The sequence below is a fragment of the Ursus maritimus genome, unplaced genomic scaffold (genome assembly GCF_017311325.1).
Source record: "Ursus maritimus isolate PB19 unplaced genomic scaffold, ASM1731132v1 scaffold_14, whole genome shotgun sequence".
In the NCBI taxonomy this organism is placed as follows: domain Eukaryota; kingdom Metazoa; phylum Chordata; class Mammalia; order Carnivora; family Ursidae; genus Ursus; species Ursus maritimus.
This window is the reverse complement of record NW_024423786.1, coordinates 39036880-39060794: the sequence shown is the minus strand read 5'-3', so window position 1 is coordinate 39060794 and position 23915 is coordinate 39036880. Positions and strand designations below refer to the sequence as shown.

Sequence of the window (23915 nt, the reverse complement as noted above, 5' to 3'; positions counted from 1 at the left end):
GTAATCTGCAGCACTGGTAGGGAAGTTTTAATATTGTTGACTTTTACTGGACTCCCTGCATTCTTCCTTTCCTTGGGGCTTTTGGGTATGGCGTTTCATTCTATAAATTTTATTTTATTTTTTAGATTTTATTTATTTATTTGGGGGGTATAGAGAGCGCACATAGGGAGAGGGAGAAGCAGACTCCCTGCTGAGCAGAGAGCCCGACGTGGAGTTTGATCCCAGGACCCTGAGATCATGACCTGAGCTGAAGGCAGACGCTTAACCAACTGAGCCACTCAGGTGCCCCGGAAGTTTCATTCTAGATCTGATAATGGAACGTCTTCACCACCCAAGATATCATTTTCTTCAGAAACAAGGACCACCACCTTGGTGGTTTTTGCATGGTAGACTGTGTCGTCTTGGAGATCTCTACCTAAACTACATGTAACATCTGAAGATAGAAGAGATAGCATGGGAACATAGCATGAGAGCGAAGAGCAGATGCTTTAATTGGTAGGTCATTTACTCTTCCCTAGAGCTATTTAGCTGAGATGGAATTTGCCTTTCTGAGATGGGGAAGGTGTTTGAACTCTAGCCCTCTGTCAGCTTCCTGCTTTTCCAAGTTCCTCACTCTTCTCTAGGTAGAATTGCTCCTGGCTTCCGTAGTTCTTATATGTCCCTTTGGCTAAATGCTCAGGTGGCTTTGGCTGAGTCTTCTAGGTTATATAAGTCTGTATGGGGCTTCCTGTGCCTTTGGGTGTTTAGTAGAATTCATGGAAGAGCTTTTTCTGCTTGAGTAGCAAGAATAAAAGGGTCACTAATTAGGGGAATAGTGCAGCAGCCTGTTGACTCCCAGCTTCAGTCCACGGTGGAAAAGGCATTATACAATTACCTTCAATGGGCAGAAGATAGAGGCCATACATACAAACTATTTATAGGATATGAAAATACATTGGCTTCTTCTTTTGACTTCTCCTTGCACCAGAACGTCTGATCTGTGCTCACCCTTTCTAGCTTAAATTATCTACCCTCAAAATATAAATTAAAGCAGTTTTTACCTGCTTCCATGTTTCTTATGTTAGCATTTAGGTCTTCCATCTGATTTACATGTAAGTCTTCTTAGAATTACGTAGTGGTCATGGTAACACTACTTTGTAAATTTACCACTGAATTGTACACTTTATTTTATTTTTTAAGATTTTTTTTTTATTTTTGGGGCGCCTGGGTAGCGCAGTCGTTAAGCGTCTGCCTTCGGCTCAGGGCGTGATCCTGGCGTTCCGGGATCGAGTCCCACATCGGGCTCCTCCGCTGGGAGCCTGCTGCTTCTTCTCCCACTCCCCTGCTGTGTTCCCTCTCTCGCTGGCTGGCTCTCTGTCAAATAAATAAATAAAATCTTTAAAAAAAAAAAGATTTTTTTATTTTTTGAGAAGGGTGGGAGAGGCAGAGGGAAAGGGAAAGAGAGAATCTTAAGCAATCTGCACACCTAGCACAGAGCTTGCCACAGGCTCCATCTCACAATGCTGAGATCATGACCTGAGCCAAAATCAAGAGTCAGACACCTAACTGACCAGGCAGCTCTTAAGATTTTTTTTTTAAGATTTTATTTTTATTTGGGGTGTAGGGAGGAAGAGGGACAAGTAGACTCTGCGCTGTGTGGGGCGCCTGATGCGGGGCTCGGTCTCACCACCCCGAGATCATGACCCAAGCTGAAACCAAGAGTCAGATGCCCAGCGGACTGAGGCACCCAGGCGCCCCTTAAAATTTTATTTTTAAGTAATTTCTACACCCAACATGGGGCTCATACTCACAGTCCTGAGACCAAGAGTTGCATGCTCCACTTACAGAGCCAGCCAGGTGCCCCTGAATTATACACTTTAAAAGCGTGTATTTTATGGTATAAATTACATCCCAGTTTTAGAAAATAAGCCTTAAAAATTGGTTGACAGGTCATATAAAGATTGATTTCTTAAAAGCATTTTCATGAGTATATAGAATATTTACAGAGCTTCAGCGTAGACATTAATGACCTACTGACTGACTGGTACTTACAATACCTTACTGGTAGAGTTCATAATTGATTGTCCCTAGTCTCAGTTCAATTCATTATGTTATATTTTCATCTTTTAAAAATAAAACCGCACCCTATAACCTTGAAAAGCTTATGGTTCATTCTTTGGTGTTACCTGCCAATTATCTGCCATTCTGATTAGCGTGTGGCTCTACCTTTGAAACTACTAGAGAATGTTATTGTTTGTTTTTTGATTTATCCAACCAATAGTTATAGCATGTTGAGATGCAGAGGATATGTTGGTGATCACAACCATTGTAATCTTTGACCTTAGAGGTTTCAGTTTCTGTGGAAAATGGGTGTATGGAATGAGTGTTCTGTACTCACCTGAATAGGCCACAGTACCTTATAAATCACTTTTTTTTTTGAAGGGATCTGGGAGTTCTTATGCATCATGGGTTCTTTTTGGCTGAAAGGTTGAAGTTTACCACTCTGGATAACTTGATGAAAAATGTTCAGTTACTTCTTTTCTTTTTTTTCTAAGATTTTTATTTATTTATTTGCCAGAGAGAGTGCTCAGAGAGAGAGCGAGAGTACAAGCAGGGGGAGCGGCAGGCAGAGGGAGAAGCAGGCTCCCTGCTGAGCAAGGAGCCCGACACGGGACCTGATCCCAGAACTCCGGGTTCATGACCCAAGCCAAAGGCAGACGCCCAACCAACTAAGGCACCCAGGCGTCCAAAAAATACTCAGTTATTTCTAATCCTAAAGTCACTAGAGCGTGACAAGCATAGGACTTTCAGAGTCAACAGGCTTAGAAAAAGAATAACACCTGGGACGCCAAGGTGGCTTTGTTTGTTAAGCGCCTGCCTTCAGCTCAGGTCATGATCCCAGGGTCCTAGGACTGAGTCCCATATCCGACTCCTTGCTCAGCAGGGAGCCTACTTCGCCCTCTACCTGCCACTCCCCCTGCTTTGTGCCCTCTCTCTCTCTGACAGATAAATAATATAAAATTAAAAAAAAAAAAAAGAATAACACCTAAATGAATGCATGGAGATAATGATTGGTCAGAGAGGTCAGCAACTAATTGTTAATAATGTCCCTGGATTTTCAGAGAGTTAAAATAAAACAAGACTTTTTATGGGTATTACAGGAAATGATCAGACAAGAAATAGAGAAAATTGCACACAGATGCATGTGGGTACTTTTACCAACCTGGAAGCTTTCCAAATTCCATCATTGAGGGGTTTTTATGGGAGGTTCCATTATGCAGTTATTATTGATTAAATCATTGTGGCTTCTGGTGATTAGCTTAAATTTCAGCTCCTTTCCCCTCCCAGCAAATTGGAGGGGTGAGGCTGAAAGTTCCAAGCTTCTGATCAAGACTTAGACATTCTGATAGCCAGACCCCGTCCTGATACTATCTAGGAGCCCACCAAGAGTCACCTCATGAGAATAAAAGGCACTCATATCACCCTTATCATTCTGGAAATTCCAAGAGTTTTTAAGAACTCCATGCCAGGAAACTGGAACAGAGACCAAATATCTTTCTATATTACCGGAGATGGGGATCCTAAATGTGGATCTGGCTGATACGCAGTACATTTAGTTGGGCATCGGTTTTCTGTTATAAGGTATAGGTGACCTAGGCTTTTGGTGTGGTCAAAGTGTGAGTCTCACAAAATGCCAGTTGTCTGACCCTTCTCTGGATGCTGTTTTACTTCTGGAATAGGTAAGTGGCTGGACCAGTGTGATCTGTTCTCATCTTGAGCAACTTCCAGCTCAGAAGCCACTAACTTTGTGGTACCTTCCCAGAGCCCCTTAGAACAGTGGTGACTTGTCCTTTTATTTGTACTAGGGTCCAGGCAATGGGATAAATGTTTAAGGGCCATATTTTTTTCGCATGTGAAATGAAAATAGCTTTGTGACCTATGGGGGAAACGTATATTCTTAGCATAACTAGAAATCAGTGAGGCAATTCATCAGTGCTAAAAAAATTTTTTTTAAAGATTTTATTTGACACAGAGAGACAGCGAGAGAGGGAACACAAGCAGGGGGAGTGGGAGAGGGAGAAGCAGGCTTCCCACTGAGCAGGGAGCCCAGTGTGGGGCTCGATCCCAGGACCCTGGGATCATGACCTGAGCCGAAGGCAGACACTTAACGACTGAGCCACCCAGGCGCCCCATCAGTTCTAAAATTTTAATAGTGGGGCATATTTGAGGAGCACCAACACAGGTACTGTCTGATCTTTAGTCCCTGATAATGCTTTGTAATAGAAACATGGGGGTGCTGAAATGTATTATCGCATGCACTCTGAAACCACCCTGCTAAGGAGTTACCATCATTGCAACTTAGCATATGGATAACCCAGGCCCAGAGAGAAGTGGCTCAACTGAAAACACATGACGAGTTAGCTTCTGCATATGTACAAACTGGAGAAGTTACTTTTCTTGTGTGTTGCTCCAGTGAAGAAACTTGTTACAATTGCTGTGGTGTTAACTGAGCAGCATCGTGTACCGGGTGTTAATTATGCTAGTGTTGGGGGTGTAGAAATGAAAAGAGCTCGGGGCGCCAGAGTGGCTCAGTTGGTTGGGCTTCTGCCTTTGGCTGAGGTCATGATTTCCGGGTCCTAGATTGAGCCCTGCATCTGTCTTCCTGCTTAACAGGGAGTCTGTTTCTCTCTCTCTCCCTCTGCCCCTCCCCACCGCTAGTTCTCTCTCTCTCTCTGTCTCTCAAATAAATAAACAAAATCTTTTAAAAAACAAAACAAAACCTCTCTGAGGTCAAGGACACACCCCTCCACTGTGCTCGCATAGCATTGTTAATGTCATTGGAATTAAAATGAATTAAATAAGGGTGAGAATTTCCTAACAAATAATGTCCTGGGCCCAGAGAACCATAATTCAGATGAAGTGACCCTAAGATTAATTTTGGACTTTGAAAACTACTTGAATATACAACCCCCCTCCCCCTTTTTTTTAAATAACCAGTTGGCACAGATGGAGCACTAAATAAAATAGAGCCATATGCAGTTTTCAAAAATTCAGCAAGTAATCATGACTGCGTATCTTCCTCATTTCATCTTTTATTATAAACCAGCAAGCCTTATGTGAATAGTTGAGGGGGAGAGGATTGAAAGTGCATGTAAGATGTCGAAGTGATGTATTTCATGGAGTCCAATTCTGTTCTTCCCAGATAGTAGGTTGACATATAAATCAGATATTTTCCTAATTTTCATAATACAAGCTGCAGGTACATATTCACTTTAGGTGTTTTTTTCTTTCTTTTTTTTTTTTTTTTTTAAAGATTGTACTTACTTGAGAGAGAGAGAGAGAGCATGAGCAGGGGTGGGGTAGAGGGAGAAGCAGACTCCCTGCTGAGCTGGGAGCCCGACATGGGGTTCGACCCCAGGACCCTGAGATCATGACCTGAGCCGAAGGCAGCTGCTTAACCAACTGAGCCACCCAGGCGTCCCCACTTGAAGTTTTAAAGAGCAAAGTACCTGTTAGAAATCGTGTACATCAGGGACATCTATACACCGCGGCTGCCTCCTTGCTCAGCAGGGAGGCTCCTTCCTCTGCCTGCTGCTCCTCTGCTTGTGTGCGCTCGCGTGCTCTCTCTCTGGCAAATAAATAAAATCTCCAAAAAAAAAAAAAAGAAAATAGAAATCTTGCACATCGGCTTTCTTTGTTGTATTATTCCCATTGAAAGTAATTCACATACCTGGATTGATTCTGTTTTGGTTTTTGCTACAATCTCTAACTTGATAATACTTTACTTTTCTTCTAAAAGCCTGTAGCCCCAATGAAATAGAATTATGAAAATATGACCTATAGAAATATAGCCCTCTTGAGTCTCCATTAAGATTTTTCGTAGTGCTCTTTATATTCATAATGCTTTGTTCCCACAGAAATAATCCTTGTTTAGAGAAAAAAAAATCTGTTTTCTTTTCACTCAGAGGATACCCAATGAAATAAAGAAACCTATTTCTCTTCGTCCTTTTTTTCTTTTTTTTAATTCTAGTGTAGTTCAGTTTCAGGTACACAGTATAGTGATTCAGCAATTCTGTGGATTACTCAGTGCTCATCATGAGTCCCCTCGGCCTGTGTCCTTTAAAATCCTGATTCCTTTTTTTACATTTCATAGTTGGTATGTATATTCTTGGCTTTGTCAATGTAAATCAGTCCTCCTAATGGGAAATTCAGCTGGACTTGTTTATGTTAGTTGGGTTTTTCTAGACTAGCTTGAACAGAGGGCTGCTCATCCTCATTTGCCTAAATAAATATTGCTGTGTAATTGTTATAAAAGCAGGGCTTAGTATAGACATTACAATTGACTTGAACAGTTAAGGGCCATGTTTATCAGCATCTCTGAGTCAGCTTTTTTAGGAGCAGAGACTAAAACATACTGGATATTATTCATTAGGGCTTTGTTTTCTGTACATTGTTCCCCCTTAAGCTCCTGTTAGCTTTTATCACAGATACTTTTTTGGGTAATAGGCAATCATATGATTAATGAATATGAAGAAGAACTGAAATTTTAATGTTACCTTTATAGATTTCCTTCTTTCCCTGTTCTCATCCTACTCAGCTGCCAACAAACAAACAAACCTATAAGGAGCATTCACATTTTTATGAGAAATCTATACATTTAGGTAGGTTAGGAAATGGAGTAAAATATGCTTTTTCGTAGTCATATGAATAAGCACAAAGACCCATCAGCCCACCAGACTTTTTCCTAGCATGTGGCGTTAGAAGAAAAAGGTAATAAAAACATTTTTTACTCCTTAGGTCAGACCCTGTCTATGGGACTGTTAACACCGAGTTTACCATCTTAATGATTCCAAATGGTTCCTAGCAATTCTGAATGCAAGGTTGGTTGGTCGTTTTCAGAATGTTTAGGTCTGTGGGTGGAATAGGTCTACTAGAACTTACTCTGTGAATTATAAAATTACATTTGAGGAATTAAAAAGAAATCCCCAATTATCCCACTATAACAATACAACCACTGTAACCATGTTCATGTACAGTTGTGTTGCATTACATCATTTTCAGATTTCTGTATATTCACCTGTGCTTGCTCAACCCCTCTCCCTGACCCCATCTTCCCTCTCATGGAGTGAGCATGAGAGGCGGGATGTGACTCAGTCCTGGCTTCGGTTAGTCTCTGTCTCCCAAGTTTCCCTAAGTGTGAGCATTCACTGTGCTAGCTGTGATTCTGTTATTTAAAGTGACATGTTTTTCATACATTATGGCCCTTAAATGCAAGCCAGCCTCTTCATCTGGTGTCAACCAAAAGAAAAGCGATCTGTTGCGACGCTGGAGGAAAAACTGGCAGTGTTGGACTTAACCTATATTGAGAGATGGTATGTTGTTCTTCACGTTGGGGTGTTCAAGTATGATTTTGACAATGCATGGTTTTCATCTCATATGCGGACTTTTATCTCTAACCTCTGAGTTAGATATGACTTCATAGTATTTAATTTCAGTTCTTTTTCCTATGCACATTTTATATAATTGTCCTTGTTTTTAAAGCTTTTAAAATATGCTATATTAAATAACGCATATCAAGTATCTTACTGTATTGTAATTTTTATAGCTATCATTATAAGACTTTTGGGTTTTTGTCTTTGCAGAAGACTTTTGGTAGCCAGTAGAGCAGTCCATGAGCATGAATGCTTTCTAACTTGCATACTTGGGTCCACACACAAGGTTCTGCTATAGGTATTTTAGAATAGGGGTAACTGGTGTGCTGCAGATTTCTGTATTTCTTAACTATAGACATGGTCTTATCTGTCTGTGCTCAGGCTTGTGGGATCCTTTCTGTGATTGGGCTTAGTAAAGTTCAGAATTCAGATTACTTATATTAGTCTAGGATTTTATTAAAAGGTGAGAGGCTATCAGTGTAGCAGTTAACAGCATCGGTTTGAATCTGGACTGCCTGGCTCTGAGCCCATAGTGCTACTTACCACTGAGGTGATTTTGAGCAAATTACTTATTCTTTCTTTGCCTGCTTCCCCATGGGTAAAATGAGGTTAATAGTTTTTACCTCATAGGGTATTCTTGTGAGGATTTAATTAGTGTACATAAAGTGTTCGGAATGCAGCCCTGCACCAACAAGTGCTATATAAGTATTACTTAGCGTTGTTGTCCATTTGGACAATTCCTGAAATCCTTGTACAATTGTGAGTCTTAGACACACAAAATGCCTCAGATCAAGACTGGGTACCTTTTTTTTTTTTTTAAGTTTCAGGTATTATAATTAAACCTTAAATTTTTGTTATTATTTAATAGCTAAAGTTTCGGGCAGAAGAAATTGATTGTTGGGCTTGTGGATTTAATATTTAAGCTGAAATACATTGTTAATATATGTATTGCAGAGTTGATGTATAGAGATGCTCATAATATCTCTTGCGAACTGTATCTTTTCCTTCCCAGTGACTGTAGTATCAAAATCTTGTTTGTTCTTTAGTAAAGTATGAATGTCGTCATAAATCTCTCTTTCTCTTTGTCCACAGATTCTGTGTGCTCCTCTGGGCCACAGTAGTTAACTCTTTAAGTACAGAAAGGAAACTCAGGGCTTTTCCAATGTGGTGTTAGTTCCCCGTGTTTTTCAGTTTGGCAGCTGTAGAGAGGGTTGCTTTCCACATACCCGGACCTTGATATGTTCTGTAGATGTAACCGGCACACTTGAGAGTATATCTGCTTGTTCCGTGGCTATGCGTTTCTGATGGTGGACATGCAGTATGAGTGTTTGCAGTAGATATTTGCTGATAAAAGGCACCTTAGTTGCTTCTGCTATGCTACAGTGTTTTCCAAGAACAGAGCACTTTACAAAAGGCAGAATGTTTTCTTTCTTTTTTCAACTTATTTTTTTAAGCGGGCTCCACACCCAGCATGGAACCCATTGACGGGGCTTGAACTCACAACCCTGATGAGATCAAGACCTGACCTGAGATCAAGAGTCAGATGCTTAACTGACTGAGCCACCCAGGGGTCCCCAAAATGCAGAATGTTTTCTGTAGGAGAAGTTCACTGGGTTTGATCAAGAAAATCCACTTGAAAGGAATTAACTAACAAAACAATTTCTGTTGTTAATAGGCTATGCATAAATATATATACTGTTTCTTTAAAGTAGTTTCATTTCTTCAAGTAGTCAGTAGTCAATAGTTTGAAGAGTTCAAATCAGAGGAGACTGATTTTGTGGTAAATTTAAGTAGAGGTGGCAGTGGTTAGTTTTAATCCGTGTTGGTCAAAGCTGTAAAATCAAATAGAAAATCTCTCTCTCAGCCTAAGGTGATGCTGGGATTTCTAGTAGATTTGTTTTCCTCTTCCTGGTCATTTCCTAAAATTCTAAGCAATCAGCCTGTACCATTGTAACATTGGAGTATTTAACTTGGAGTATTTAACAAGTCTGAAGTCACAGTTTTATTATTATCATAATAAAACATTTCAGGTCATTCATTCCATGTGACAAGGAATCCAACCCATCTCACCAAATTTGGCCTGTTTAAGTTATATTTTCTGTTGCTCTAGTTTTTGTTTGTTTTGTTTTTATTTTTTTGGTCTTTGATACCTTGATTTAATGATACTTAGTTTCCTATTGTTATATATACTCTGTGCTTAAAATTGGCCTGGGTTTTGTTTTGTTTCTCTTCCCCTGAGTTTTATTTCTCATCTCAACAAATTGCATCTTTTTCTTGCTGTTCACTTGCACAGCATCACTCCTAAAGATGAGCTTCTTTATCCTGCGAGGCAGTGGAGGAAGCATGGAAGCCATTTGTGAAGCATTGCATTGCCAAGTGTGTTTTCGTAGTAATGTGGTGCCCGAATCCGGGAAATTATAGGATGGGTTAGTATTAGAACTCAGCAGCCTGTAAATCCCATGAGTTCCCAATCTCGTGGGTCGTGAGAGTTGCAAATGACACTTGCTTAGGAGAAAGGTGAAGGGTGTTCCATAACTCTAATGGTTTATACAATTCTTGAACATGTACTGATTGATAACCACTGCTGTCTCTCCCCCAGCCTACTCTGCCTCCAGTCTTTGTGCACAAGCACAGTTTTGGACCCAGCTATTTGTACTTATTTATGCTTTTACACCTTCTTCCTTTCATAAAGATTTAAGCTGGTTTATGACTTGAGTTGAAACAAGGAAAAAAGAGGAGACCTGAAATGGTCTGTCCCCTGCCAACCAGAAGCCTCCTGTGGTATCCAAACAGAATAGTTGCCTCAGTCTGTCAGCACTTCTGTCTTTGAAGGTGGTTTCTGCTTGAAAAGTGGTGACTATTAGCATAGCTTTGGGATAATTGCTTCTCCTTCCTGTCTCGGGATACTTTTTTTTTTTTTTTTCCAGATACTTTCCTGTTCTTGTTGACTTTGTTTTTCCAGAAGATTCAGCCTGTGGTGAAATGTTCTGGGTCCCCACTTGAACTTTCTGTGGGATTACCTAATTCTGGGGCACCCTCACCAGACCATCAGTGCTAAAGAGGGCAAATCTTCTTGGTTAATAGAAAAAGCCATTTTGGAATGACTCTCAAAGCCCAGAAACATCCAGATTTTCCTTCAGTACTTTTTTCTGTTTGGGGTAGCAGCTTTGCCTAGTATAGGGGAGGGAGGGGCTAGTTGGGAGGGCTTGTGTTAAGGGGTTCAGAAACAGGGGATTTAAGTGTGTCTTTTGTGTTTGCAAGGCACTAACACCACTCCCGTCTGTATTTAAATGCTGTCCCCAGGTTACGACTATGGCTATGTCTGCGTGGAGTTTTCACTCTTGGAAGATGCCATCGGATGCATGGAGGCCAACCAGGTTGCTTTATACTTCGGTCAAATGATGCTGGAAGGATATATTTTTTTATGTATGGGGAGGGAGGGTTTCAAATGATTGAACTTTGGAAAGGTACCAGAAATCTGTATTTGGAGCATATCACATTCCAACCAGAAAGCGGTTGTGAGGAGAAACTTTAGAAGAAGCTGGGAAGGTTTCTCTACAAGAGTTAATGGACACAAGTGTATTTTAAAAACTAGAGCCCAGTTGCAGTTGGACTAGATGACAAAGACAGTAGATAGGAAAAAATGACAGGTTTGGAGTGTGACTGATAAGGAGATCCTAATGCAAAGAATGATCCTTGACTGTCTGTGATCTCAAGGATCTGCCTGGCACAGGAATTCTAGGTCAGTACTTATATCTAGACCTAGGGTGAAGACAACTGATGGCAACTCCTGTGGCGCTCAGGTCCTGCCTGCATGTGCTGCTTTCTCAAGAGGGCCATCTGGGAGGAGAAAGGAGTGCTTGTTCGTGTGTATTGCATTCATCATGGTTCTTTACAAATTGGAGTTTTGTACTCAATTCTTGGCTACATATAGTCAGAGCTGGTGAATCTGAATCTATACTTACCTTATGTTTGAAACATCTAGATGTATTCAGTTTGCCACCTAGAAGTGTCATTTGGACTTTTAATTGAACTCTGCCTGATAGTTTTGGAAGGAATTATGAAGTGGATAGAATCCTTCTTGTCACGGTGTTTCCTTGGGGAAAGTTATTTTCTTTGCGTGTTTTAGTTCCTTCATCTGTCAAGTGGGAGAAAGAAGCTTAATGATACAGTTTGATTTTTATGTATCCACTGCTTATACTTGATTGTGAATGCAGTGTGCTCTTAAGGGTAAGAGCCCTGAAGGCTCTGCCAGAGAAGGGTAGTATTGCATGAGAACGCTTCCTCTCTTAGAGCCCGATGCCCTTTCGTCAGCTTTGTTCCATTCAGCATGGCCCATTACACTAAACCTTCTCCCTTCTTTAGCCATGTTCTCCCCTTATGGCTATGGAAATGACATGCTGTAAATCCTTTGGGAGCGAGCACTAATTAGAGGAAATTTGACGTATCCATACCTATTGTTAGTAGTATAAATACTGTTAGATCCTCAGAGAATGACTGGATTAAGACCATACCCCTTGACAGAGTTCTTGTTGACTGATTTGTTCATTTTCCGTCATTAAGCCAGTCATTTAATAGATATTAATTATGTATCAGAACCTGTGCCACCTACCAATATTTTGAGAGAAGAGTTAAGGTCCCAGTCTTTATGCTTATGGTTGATTCTATTCAGACTGTCCTAATTTGAGAACACTCATTTAATTCATGAACATCTTGTTACCAGTGATTAATCATTAAGTCCTTCGGCACGTGCTAAATAATACTATGAGTGGTGGAAACATAAACGGAGGAGCCGTGGCACATGCCATGCCATTCTCTTTTGTACCATTCTCCTGACTGTGTGTTTCTCATAGAGGGGCGTTACTTTTTATCAGAGCTATTTGATCTTCGATCTTGAAAAATAACCGTATTGTGTTTTAACTCCCTGTTCCCTCGGTCCCAACAAAAAATCCTGTCTGAAGATTATAGCCCCTTAAAGAGAAGTGTTAAATAGAACGAGGACAGCCTTCTTTAAAAATAAGGAGGGTTTCTTTTGGGGCCATATCTGGAAAAATGTTCATTTACACAAGCAGTATTGAGGGGGTATGGCCTTTCGACATGTCTGCTCCCACCCTTCCCACACATTCTGTGAACATTCTTAGGGCTCCCAGATCCCTGTTGACCGACCCCTGCCCGGTAAATAAGACACCAGAACAGAAGACGAGCTGTGCCAAAATTCTTTCAGGGTGAAATAGGATGTTTTAACAGGTAGCTATCCTTATGCATATGTACCATAAGGTACTCTGTGTAGAAGTACAAATAAGGAGCTTAGACCAAGAAAGGTGACAGACATTATGTGGTATTCATAGATCCCATGGGGTGTTCTCTCAAATTCCAAATTTTTCTATGATCTCATTTTTAATATTCACTGGAATAATTCCTTAAGAAGGTAGCACCATATCCTTCTTTAGTCAACCTCCTTTCCTAGCTTTTTATTCTTCCCCTAGTAATGGGACGCAGGGCATACTGCTAGCACTGCCACACAACAGAATCCTCTCCCTGAGCTGTATAGATTTCATGACCCACTCGGCACCCTTCTCATAATCTTTACCACAACTCAGGATGTGTGCAAGTCATTTTGATGGAAAGACTTTTGAGAATGGGATCTCCAGGAGACTGTTGTACCTAGGTAGTATAGCATAGCAAAAAGGAGTGTCGGTTCTGCAGTCAGATGTTACTTCCTAGCTGGGCTGTCTCTGGCAGGTTTCTTTACCTCTCTCAGCCTCAGTTCCCTCTGTCACCAGTACCTCATGGGGCTCTGGTGTGGACTAAATGAGATCATACATTCATGATTGCCTGCTGTGTGTCAGGCACCTTTCTGGATGCTGGAGATGCTTCCATAGACAAGACATTATATAACTTCTGTCTTAGTGATAGGAGACAGAGCATAAGCAAGTAGTCAAATACCAGACAATATAATACATGATAGTGCTGAGTTCTGTAAAGATAATGGAGCAGCATGTTAAATGAATGCATGATGGGGACAGTGTTACATGGGGTGGTCAGGGAAGCTTCTTGAGGAGTGAGTGACATTGCATTTGGTGAATAATGTGTGCGGGACACTTAGCATAGGATCTGGTACCTAGTAAGCATTTGAAATTAGATGATCATCTTCTCCCTCTACCTTCTGCATGTCGAGTAATTTCCAATCATAATTCTAGGAAAATAAATTTATTTTTTTATCTGGATATTCTTTAAGGAAGTGGCTGTGGTTCAAGCTCCCAGTAACAGTACAAAATCTTATGAGAGATGTAAGAATGTGAGAGAAGTCCTTCTCAGAGTGCATAAAGCAGGTGTTTATGGAAGATGAATGTCTTTGTCTATTCATTCATTCTCCTACCCTCCAGGTTTTACTTATAGACCAAGTTGGTACAGATTCTGAGTCACCATCTGCTGGACACCCCTGAGTAGATTCTGTGTATATGCTTCTGAGGAGGTTTCTATCGAATGCTTTGGGTTGAATTTTTTTTTTTTTTTAACAATTCTTTGCTTATCCTGATTCTTGATGTGAAATGTCTTTTTATTTATCATTGCCTGATACTTATAAGTCTAGGCGAAGGGAAGTTTCTGCCAGCTTGCTTTGTCGGATATTGCGGGATATGTGTGCCTTAGAGAGGTTGTCCTGGGTGATAACCAGGGCCCCTCTATCCCTTTTCCAGTGCCTTCATGGAGGCATCAGACAGTAGGACGCTCTACAGCAGTGCTGAGCATTGTGGCCAAGAGGGACTCTCAGGACAAAACCTAGCCAGCAGCTGTCTGTCTGGGGAGTTTATTTCCATCAGAGGTCTGTCCGCTCATACCTTCACCATCTCTGTCTAGAAGTAGAAAGCCAGCAAACACTGTGAGGCAGGGTTTTTTATTCTACCCCTACTGGGAAAGGTAGTTCTAGCAGCAGCATATTTGAATATGATGGTGAGTATTATCTCCTTTTGCTGTGTGTGTCCTTGCACTGGGACTTAGGGGAGTAAGAAGCATTGTATTAGAGTATCAATCCCTTTCAGTGGTTGCCCAGCCATGAGTACTAGCTCTTTCAAGCTGTTGTCAGTTGGTCTACAGAAATTAGCATTTTATTTTCTTCCATTTGCAGGTGTGATGTTTGTTGTCTCTTCCCATTCAACTGAATGTTTACTAAAATTCCCTTATAAAGGATAGCTCTGGAAGAAAAATTCATTTCTCTGGAGTTTTTACTCAACTTTCTGAGCATTGGTGGCCTTCTTTAGCCAAAGATGACTTGGCTGTATGACAGAATCAGCCTGACTTTGTAAAGTGGAAAGAAAAGATGCCATTATCACCTAACATGAAAATTCTTTCAGACAGTGGCCTTTGCTGGTGCAGAGGGGAATGAACTTTTATGAAACAGTGTTTATGTGTCAACAAAGTTAAGAGAATTTGGGTTTTTGAAGATACCAGGATGTCCAGGGTGGTTCTGAAGATAATATGAAGGAAACCAAATCTGAAATGGTATCTGCCTTTGTGATTAAAATGAGATCAAAAGGGAAAGCTTATGTTTTGGGGGTGGGAAGACTATTTGTGAGGCCATGGTGGAAAAAATAGGTGAAGACCTAGTTTGTTGGAATGTTATTCAAGTTGATAGCATTACTGTATGAAACACTTCAGTATTTAGGTTATGTGCATTCCAAGTAACGAAAAAATAGTAATCTTATAAATTCCTGCAAGGTTGTGTTGTTGCCTAAAACCCACACCCCAAAACCACTTTCCTGAAGAGAATGTGGCACCCCAGCCAGAGCTCAGCTGAATAACTTGTGTCTTGAGTTATGCCATTCTTCCTGGAAACTTCAATTTCAGTACCTTCTCCTGATTGCCCTCAGTAGAGGTTATTGGTGGGAAATAGAAAGGAAAATGCATTCTAAAATGAGTGTCAATCAGTAATTACTGAAGATTCTTGCTCTCGTAATTTAAGAGAATTACCTGTCTAGTAATTGAGTCCTGAGTGGCATGAGGCAGTATATCCTAGTAATTAAATACATGGAGGCAGACTGCCTGGGGTTGCATTCCTGTTCTGTCACCTTTCTCGGTGTGATTTGGACAAGTGGCTAAACATGTCTGTGTCCCAGCGTCCTCTCACACATCTAGGGATTAAATGAGTTAACCCATGTAGGGTGGTTAGAACTGGGCCTGGCGTACACTGAACATTGAGTCTGTATTTGCTTTTATCACAACAACTCCGCATCGGACTGAACAAGAAGGTCTTAAGCTACAGCAGCTTCAGTTGTGACTTCATGGGTATCTGGCTAAAAAGGGATTTGGTGGCAGTACCCAGAAGGATTATTTTTGTGTCAACAGTATTTCCCATTTAGCCTCTTGATTGGGACTGATTCTCAGGGGACTGCTTCCAGGTCTCTAGGAGCTTCTGCTGTGTTAGCTGTCGAACCTTAAATTCTCCCAAGAGAAAGAGCCGGATATACCACATGGGGGACATGGAGTATGGTTAGACCACACTAGGAATCTAGCCTGTGGCTTTTTTTTTTTTTTAATATTTTATTTATTTACTAAAGAGAGAGAAAATGAATGAGCGAGGAGAGCACAAGTGGGGGAAGGGGCAGAGGGAGAAGCAGACACCACACTGAGCAGGGAGCCTGATGCAGGTCTCCAATCCCAGGACCCTAGGATCATGACCTGAGCCAAAGGCCGATGTTTAACCGACTGAGCCACCCAGGTGCCTCTAGCCTGTGGCCTTGAAACCCTAAGCTCTGATGTCCAGGCCCTGGCTTTACCATATCTCAGACTTTCTGCAGTAATTATAAGAGGTGCTCTAAACTGGATTCAGTTCAATTTTCTTGAATCATTTGGCAGGTTGTTTTGTTTTGCTTTTAGAGAGTGCGTGCATATGTGGGCAAGGGGGATGTGCGGGGGGCGGGGGGCGGGGGGGATCCACACCCAGCGCAGGGCCTGATGCAGAGTTCAGTATCGCGACACCAAGATCATGACCTGAGCTGAAATCAAGAGTTGGGTGCTTAACGACTGAGCCACCCAGGTGCCCCTCATTTGTCAGTTTTAAGGGGGAACTTCCAGTGTGTCTCTTATGATGAGGTTTATAATTATTTTTGTCATATATATATGTGCATATATATATACGTATATATCATGGTTCATTTCTATGGATTGAAGGAGTTTAGTTCTTGTTCAGAATTTCAGTATTTCAGTCTTGTTCTTTGATGTTGTACCTCCTCTTTCAACTGGTATTTTTAGTTAATATCTGTACTTTTTGTAAAAATGGGGTTGTGTGACGTGCTAATTTCCAGTTTTGTGGCCTTTTGGAACTTGATTACAGACAGTTATTGAAAAAAAAAAAACAAGCAGAATATGTATAATTCTAATTAACTATCTAAGGGGTTATACAAAGGCATGGTTCAGTTTGTGATCTTGATTATAACTTTGGTTTATGATTTTGTATACGTCCAGACAGTATTGGGTGTTAGGAGCACTGAGAGGTTTAGAATTCCAGCTTTGTCACTTCCTAGTTCGTTTGTAAGTTCTCAGTCTCAGAGTCTCATCTGTAAAGTGAGTACCCACCTCAGAGCAGTCGTGAAATTAATGTATGTGAAGCACTTGGTACAGTGACCAGCCTGTGTGGGTGCTCACTACCAGAAAAGGTACTGAAGAGAGTGGTTGTATAAATACTGGACCCTACTTGGTTGTCTTCCTTTTCCTTGACTGCTTATTCACCTCTTGGGACTCAGGGATGCCTGAGAAGGGGTAGTGCTGCTTTGGATAGCAGCTAGATCTTTGACAGCCAGTTCTGATGGTACTGTTGCCCACTGTCTCTATCATGAGACCGGGCTGCCTAGACTGAAAGTGAAGAAGGCTGGGCAGCCTCTCTCCCAACAGTGTCTGCAGGATGAGTGCACAGGCATCCAGGCATATGAGGGAGGAGGATTGTGGCCATGCCAGCTCTCCTGGGGGTGGGGAGCCTTCTTTCTGAGCCTAGCATTGCCGGTAGTTCTCCCATCATAGAGTTCTCTTAGGCTGCCTGTGGCGCTCAGTGTTATTAGGCATCTTCTCCATCTGAGCTGAACTTGGAGGTTATTATTTTTTAAAGATTTTATTTACTTATTTGAGAGAGAGCAGAGCGAGAGAGAGTGAGAGAGAGAGAGAGAGAGCAAGCACGAATTGGGGGGGAGGAGCAGAAGGGGAAAGAGAAGCAGACTCCCCTCTGAGCAAGGAGCCCAACACAGGGCTCGATCCCAGGACCCTGGGATCATGACCCAAGCTGGAGGCAGATGCTTAACCTACTGAGCTCCCTAAACTTGGAGGTTATAATGTGTCTTTGTGTCTCATTCTCCCCATGCTGAGTGTTCAGGTGCTGTTGTTTTAACTTCTAACTCATTTATGTATGAGATATGTATTATATATAATATGTATTTCTTTCTTGTTGAGAGTATTGATGATATGATTTTGATAATCATGGATAAGCTTATCTAGATTAATAATTATTTTTAATCTCACAGTGTGAGGTTAGCAATGCTAATGTTACATACTAATAATGTATATTTTACCAAATTCTGTGACTAATTGAAATTTGTGTTTAATCTGTATAAATGCTATTTCCAAAGGAAAATAAATAGGAGAGAAAGAAGTTTATCACAAAAAGTAGCTTATTGGGGGCACCTGGATGGCTCAGTCAGTTGAGTGTCCAACTCTTGATTTCGGCTCGGGTCATGATCTCAATTGTGAGATCAAGCACTGCATTGGGATCCACACACAGCGCGGAGTCTGCTTGTTCCTCTCCCTCTGCTCCTTCCCTGGCTTGCACTCTTTCTGTCTCCCTTTCTCTAAAATAAATAAATAAATAAAATCTTAAAAAAAGAAAAAGAAAAAGTAGATTATTGGTTACCAGCCACTTAGGGAGAAATGCGCTCAAAAGGGAATAGTGAGTGACTGCTAATGGGTAATAGGGTCTCTTTTCAGGGTGATGAAATGTTCTAGAATTAGACAGTAGTGATCATTGACCAACCTTGTGAATATACTAAAACCCATTGCATTGTAGAAAGCACAATAAAAGAGTGAATATTATGGTATGCGAACTATATCTCGATTTAAAACAAAAAAGTTTTTAAACTTAGCATGGAAATTACTTCAGGGCCCAGTCCAGTGGGAATGAGTCCAGGTCTAAAATAAAACACAGATTCATTTACCAAAAAAAAACAAAAAACAAAAACAAAAAACAAAAACACACACACAAAGTGTCAATTTGTCTGGAAGCTAGAGATTTAGAACTTCAGTCTTAAAATGTAAGAAAAATTTCTTTGCTAATGGTATCTACTTACCACAGAAGAACACTTAAGCTGAAAATCTGGAAAATGATGGTTGGAATTGAATAACAGACCACATTTGAGGTGGCCACGTGGCTTGTGCACAGTAGTTGTTCAGTAGAGTTGAGCGGGCTCTCTGCTTTAGTGTCCATACAGATAGAAATTAATGAAAGAACTATTTAAAGTAGATTTTAAATAAAAACTTCACTTAGGAAATCCTTGGGCTACTTTTTAGAGGCAATATTGCTGTAATCGGATGGTTAGTAGGTACCAATGTGGATCTTTTCTATTTTCCTGTAATTGTTAACCAAAGCTCAAAGCAGGGGTGGGCTGGGTGGGGGTAGGAGACCAGTTCACTGCTGGGATAGGTTCCTTCCCTCTCTATCTTTCTTAGAGGCTTCTTTCCAGCAGCATTGACATTGTGACTGTCATCTTTAACCTGTAGTACAAGGGGAATACAAGAGTCTTTTTTTTTTTTTTTAAGAAAAACATTGTAACAATTTACGGATCATAGAATCCACCCATTTTAAGTGTACAGTTCAACAGTTCTTAGTTAATTTACCAAGTTGTGCAGCCATCATCATAATCTAGTTTTAGAACATCTTCATTATTCCAATAAGATCATTGTTTGAGGTTTGTTTGTTTTTTGAGAGAGAGGGAGTGAGCATGTGCACACGCACTCGAACAAGCGGGGAGGGGGCAGAGGGGGAGAGAGAATCCCAAGCAGGCTCCATGGCTAGGGTGGAGCTGAACACGGAGCTTGGTCCCACAACCCTGACATCATAGCCCAAGCTGAAATCAAGAGTCAGACACTTAACTAACTGAGCCGCTCAGGGCGCCCCTGAGGTTCATTAAAAAAAGAAAATTATTTCAGACTTACTGGAAACTTGCAAAAACAGTGCAAAGAATACCTATATGCTCTGTATCCAGATTCATCAACTGTTAACACTTTAACAAATTTGAATGCAGAGATTTTTGAATAGCAGTGTCCCCTTCTCTTGGAAAGAGGCATCATTTGACTTGTCCTCCTGCCAGACCCTCCTTTGGTGGTTAGAGGTGCTCTTTGGTGGGGGAAGGTATGTGAACGTCTGGTGGGTTGAGGGGATGCTTTGGAAGATGTTTGGGGCTTAAGCTATCTTGTCAGTGCTCCCAAGAGGGTCCGCTGGTGGGCGAGGGCTGAGGTTGGGGTTGAAGTTGAGCTATGGGAAGTAGGGACAGATTCAAACATCCTACTCCTGGGCACTGTGAAGTTTTTGTGGGGCTTTTCAACAAACCAGCAAATGTGTTCCCCCATGAGAGAGCTGGCATTTGGATGCCTGATACTCAGAGACTATGTGCTAGTCAGCATTAAACTAAGAAGCAACAGCAGCAGGGGGAAGGGGGACACAAACAGCAGCCAGGGGAAAGGGGACACTGGCCTGATAATGGTTTTGTAAGACAGTGGTTCTTAACAGTGAGGGGACAGAGAGGGAAGCAGTTTTGACACCCTCTTCTCCTTTCCCTAACCATTGGACATTTGGCGATGTCCGGAAACGTTTGTGTTGTTGCTACTGGCATCTACTGGGTAGAGACCAGGGATGCTGCTAAACATGCTCAGGACAGCCCTCGTATGAAAAACTACCAGCTTCCAAATGTCAGTAGTGCTAATGCTGAGAAACCCTGGTATAAAGGGGTAGGAGTTGTGGTTAGCCAAAGAGAGAATGACCCATCTTGCCATGGGTTGTGTCTTAATGAATCATCTTTCTCCTTGCCTTCCTCCTGGTCCTAACAGAGTGGGGAGTGGTGGATGGGATTAGAAGTGTAGCAAGAGTGCAGACACTGTTCCTTCCCCCACACAAGAGTAGCAGTCCCAGGCCTAGCTTGTGCCCTTGGGAGAGGAGCTTTAGAATGAGACCTGTTTGGGGTATCTGGGTGGCTCAGTTCGTTAAGCGTCTGCCTTCGGCTCATGTCATGATCCCAGGGTCCTGGGATCCAGCCCCTCATCGGGCTCCTTGCTCAGTGGGGAACCTGCTTCTCCCTCTCCCTCTCCCTGTTGCTCTGCCTGCTTGTGCGCGCTCTCTCTCTCTCACACAAATAATAATAAAGGAGGAATGAGACCTGTTTGATGTGTTGACCATCAAATAACCAAAGATGATTTTTAGACTCAGCCTGAGACTTGACTAAGATATTCTGTTATTCAGGGGACGTATCTGTCCGGTATGGGGGGGTATGGGCCAGCAGATTACACACATTTGGTAGCAGTTACTAGAAAAACCAAACAAGTTGGGAGCTCTCTAAACAATTGTACTTCATATGTCAGATAGTTTTCCAGGGAATATTTTAAACGTGGGTGCTGATTTTCATAGCCCTTAGTTATAGTGTATCAAACATTTGAAGTCTGTTTGGATCATCTTTTCATTTAGCTTTATTTTAGAAGAAGATTTTACAGAGCCAAGTAACTGGAGCCAGCAGTCTGAACTAGTTACAGAGACTAAACTCAAAGTAAAAAATGCATATATTTTATCTTAATATAATAGCACTTTGCTGTAAATGGGACCTACTCTGCTGGGTAATATTGATTGATCCGTCTGGAATCCCATTGGAAATATCAGAACAACTCATTTTAACTTCTGTTAACATGGTAAATATGGAGCACCTTCCACATTCAAAGATCTGGGCTAGGTGGTATACATTTAATAATGAATAAAATGGACACATTTTCTTATGTTCCAGTGGGATGAGACTGTTTAAAGATTTTTAATGTTTAGGTGTAACTGGGTGGCTCAGTGAGTTGAGCATCTGCCTTCAGCTCAGGTCGTGATCCCAGGGTCCTGGGATTGAGCCCCACATCTGGCTCTCTGCTCGGTGGGGAGTCTGCTTCTCTCTCTCCCTCTGCCCCTCACCCTGCCTCATGTTCTCTCTCTCACTTGCTCACTCTCTCTCTCTCTCAAATGGATAAATGGAATCTGAAAAAAAAGCTCCTAATTTTTAAAAACTTTTCATATTGGGGGCACCTGGGTGGCTCAGTCGGTTAAGTATCCAACTCTTATTTTTGGCTCAGGTCATGATCTCAGGATCAAGCCCTATGTCAGGCTCAGCCCTGGGCATGGAGCCTGCCTAAGATTCTCTCTCTGCCCCTTCCTGTCCTCTCTCCTCTCTCTTTCTCTTTAAAAAAAAAAAAAAACAAAAACAACCCCCCCCAACAAAACCCCACTTTTCATTTTGGAGTAATTTCAGACTTTAAAAGGGGTATAAAATTAGTGTAAAGAATACTCAATACTCTTGGGGGCCCCTGGCTGACTCAGTAGAGCATGTGACCCTTGATCTTGCTGTCATGAGTTGAAGCCCAGTGTTGGGTATAGAGATTACTTAAATAATAAACAAGTAAAGTTAAAAAAAAAAAAAATGCCAGGGGTGCCTGGGTGGCTCAATTGAGTGTCTGGCTGTTGATTTTGGCTCAAGTCATAATGGCTTATGAGATCGAGCCCCACATCGGGCTCCACACTCATTGGGAGTCCACTTGAAATTCTCTCTCTCCCACTTCCCCTACCCCAGCTTGCACACATGCATTCTCTTTCTCTCTAAAAATAAATAAATGAATAAAATCTTATTTAAAAAAAAGGAACACCAGATACTCTTCACTTCTTTCTTTCTCTTTCTTTTTCTTTCTTTCTCTTTTCTTTCTTTCTCTTTCTTCTTTCTTTCTTTCTTTCTTTCTTTCTTTCTAAGATTTATTTATTTACTTGAAAGAGAGGGAGAGAAGCAGACTCCCCCACTGAGCATGGAACCTGACATTGGGCTCTCACACCCTGAGACCACGACCTGAGCCGAAATCAAGAGCTGGATGCTTAACCCCCTGAGCCACCCAGGTGCCCCCACTGGTACATTTCATAGTACAGTTATCAAAACCAGGAAGTTAACATAGATATGGTATTATTTATAGAACTTTATCACATTTTGCTGGTTGTCCCACTGGCTTAGGATGAAATCCAGGATCACATGTAGTGCTTAGTTGTCCTGTCCCTTTTTCTCTGTGACAGTTCCTCAGGTTTTGTCTCTCATGACCTTGACTTCTTAAGAGTATTGGCAGTTATATTATAGGACATCTTCAGTTTGGATTTGTCTGTTTTCTTGTGATTAAGTTATGCATTTATAGCAAGAAGACCACAGGTGTGATGTGGGCTCCTTCTATTACTAGTGATATTAACTTAATCCACTTGGGTAAGGTGGTGTTTCTCCACTGTGAAGTTACTGTTTTAAGTATAATTAACTTAATTATTAATAAGTATCCTGTAGGGGCATATTTTGAGATTATATAAATGTCCTGTTTCTCAGCACACCTTTTTCACTTAATTTTAGCATCCACTCATGACTCTTTATTTTTTTTAAGACTTTTATTTGTTGATTTTAGAGAGAGATAGCACGAGTAGAGGGAGGAGCAGAGGGAGAGGGGGAGAGAGAAACCCCAAGCAGACTCCAAGCTGAGCATGGAGCCCAACACGGGGCTCGATCCCATAATCCTGAGATCATGATCTGAGCCAAAATCAAGAGTTGGACACTTAACCAGCTGAACCCCCCAGTTCAAAATCCATTGATGAGTCTTATGTATAACAGTTTTTACTGTGGGGCTTGTGTAATGGTAATTTGCTGTTTCCATCATTCCTTACACATTTGTTAGAATTCTACTATGAGGAAGAGCCATCCCTTCTCCCTTATTTATATACTGAATAGAACTAAAAAATATATGTCATATATATTAAAAACCATGATTTCATGATCATTCCAGTTCCAATCCACTATCACAGAGTTCATCCAGCTTTACCCCAATCTTAATTATAATTCCCTTCCCTAGCAGTGAAAACCCTAGCTCTCATTATCTACAAAGTATTTACTTATTTCCTCAGTCCTAGAGTATACATAAAGTAGTTTCAGAATTGTTCATTTGTACCCCTGTGAAAAACTAGAGTACAGTAGGGCAATACAGTTCTTTTTGTCTTCAGCCTGTGAGTATATAATCAAAATTCTGTTTTCCAAAGTTACTTACATTAATTCCTCACCACCGCACCAGCTCTTTAGTGTGGTTGTTATTCACTTAGTAGAAAAAGCGGAAAACACAAGTTAAAAGGAAAAGAGTTAACATCTCCAGTAAATTTTGTACCGCTATTATTCTTTTTTTTTTTTTTCAGTGTTCTTTATCAAGTTGAGGACATTC

The 23915-nt window shown here is 41.2% G+C and overlaps 1 protein-coding gene across 2 annotated transcripts in view; it reads left to right on the top strand.

Moving 5' to 3' along the window:
• RBM6 (RNA binding motif protein 6) overlaps window positions 1-23915 on the top strand; it is a 104067-nt gene that overhangs the window by 38166 nt on the left and 41986 nt on the right. Inside the window, exon 6 of one of the 2 annotated variants that reach the window (XM_040628783.1) lies at window positions 10716-10789. The exons of the other annotated variant lie outside the window; for it this stretch is intronic. Coding sequence (XP_040484717.1) covers window positions 10716-10789 — 74 coding nt within the window. The remainder of the gene's footprint in view (window positions 1-10715; window positions 10790-23915) is intronic. 2 annotated transcript variants of the gene reach the window in all.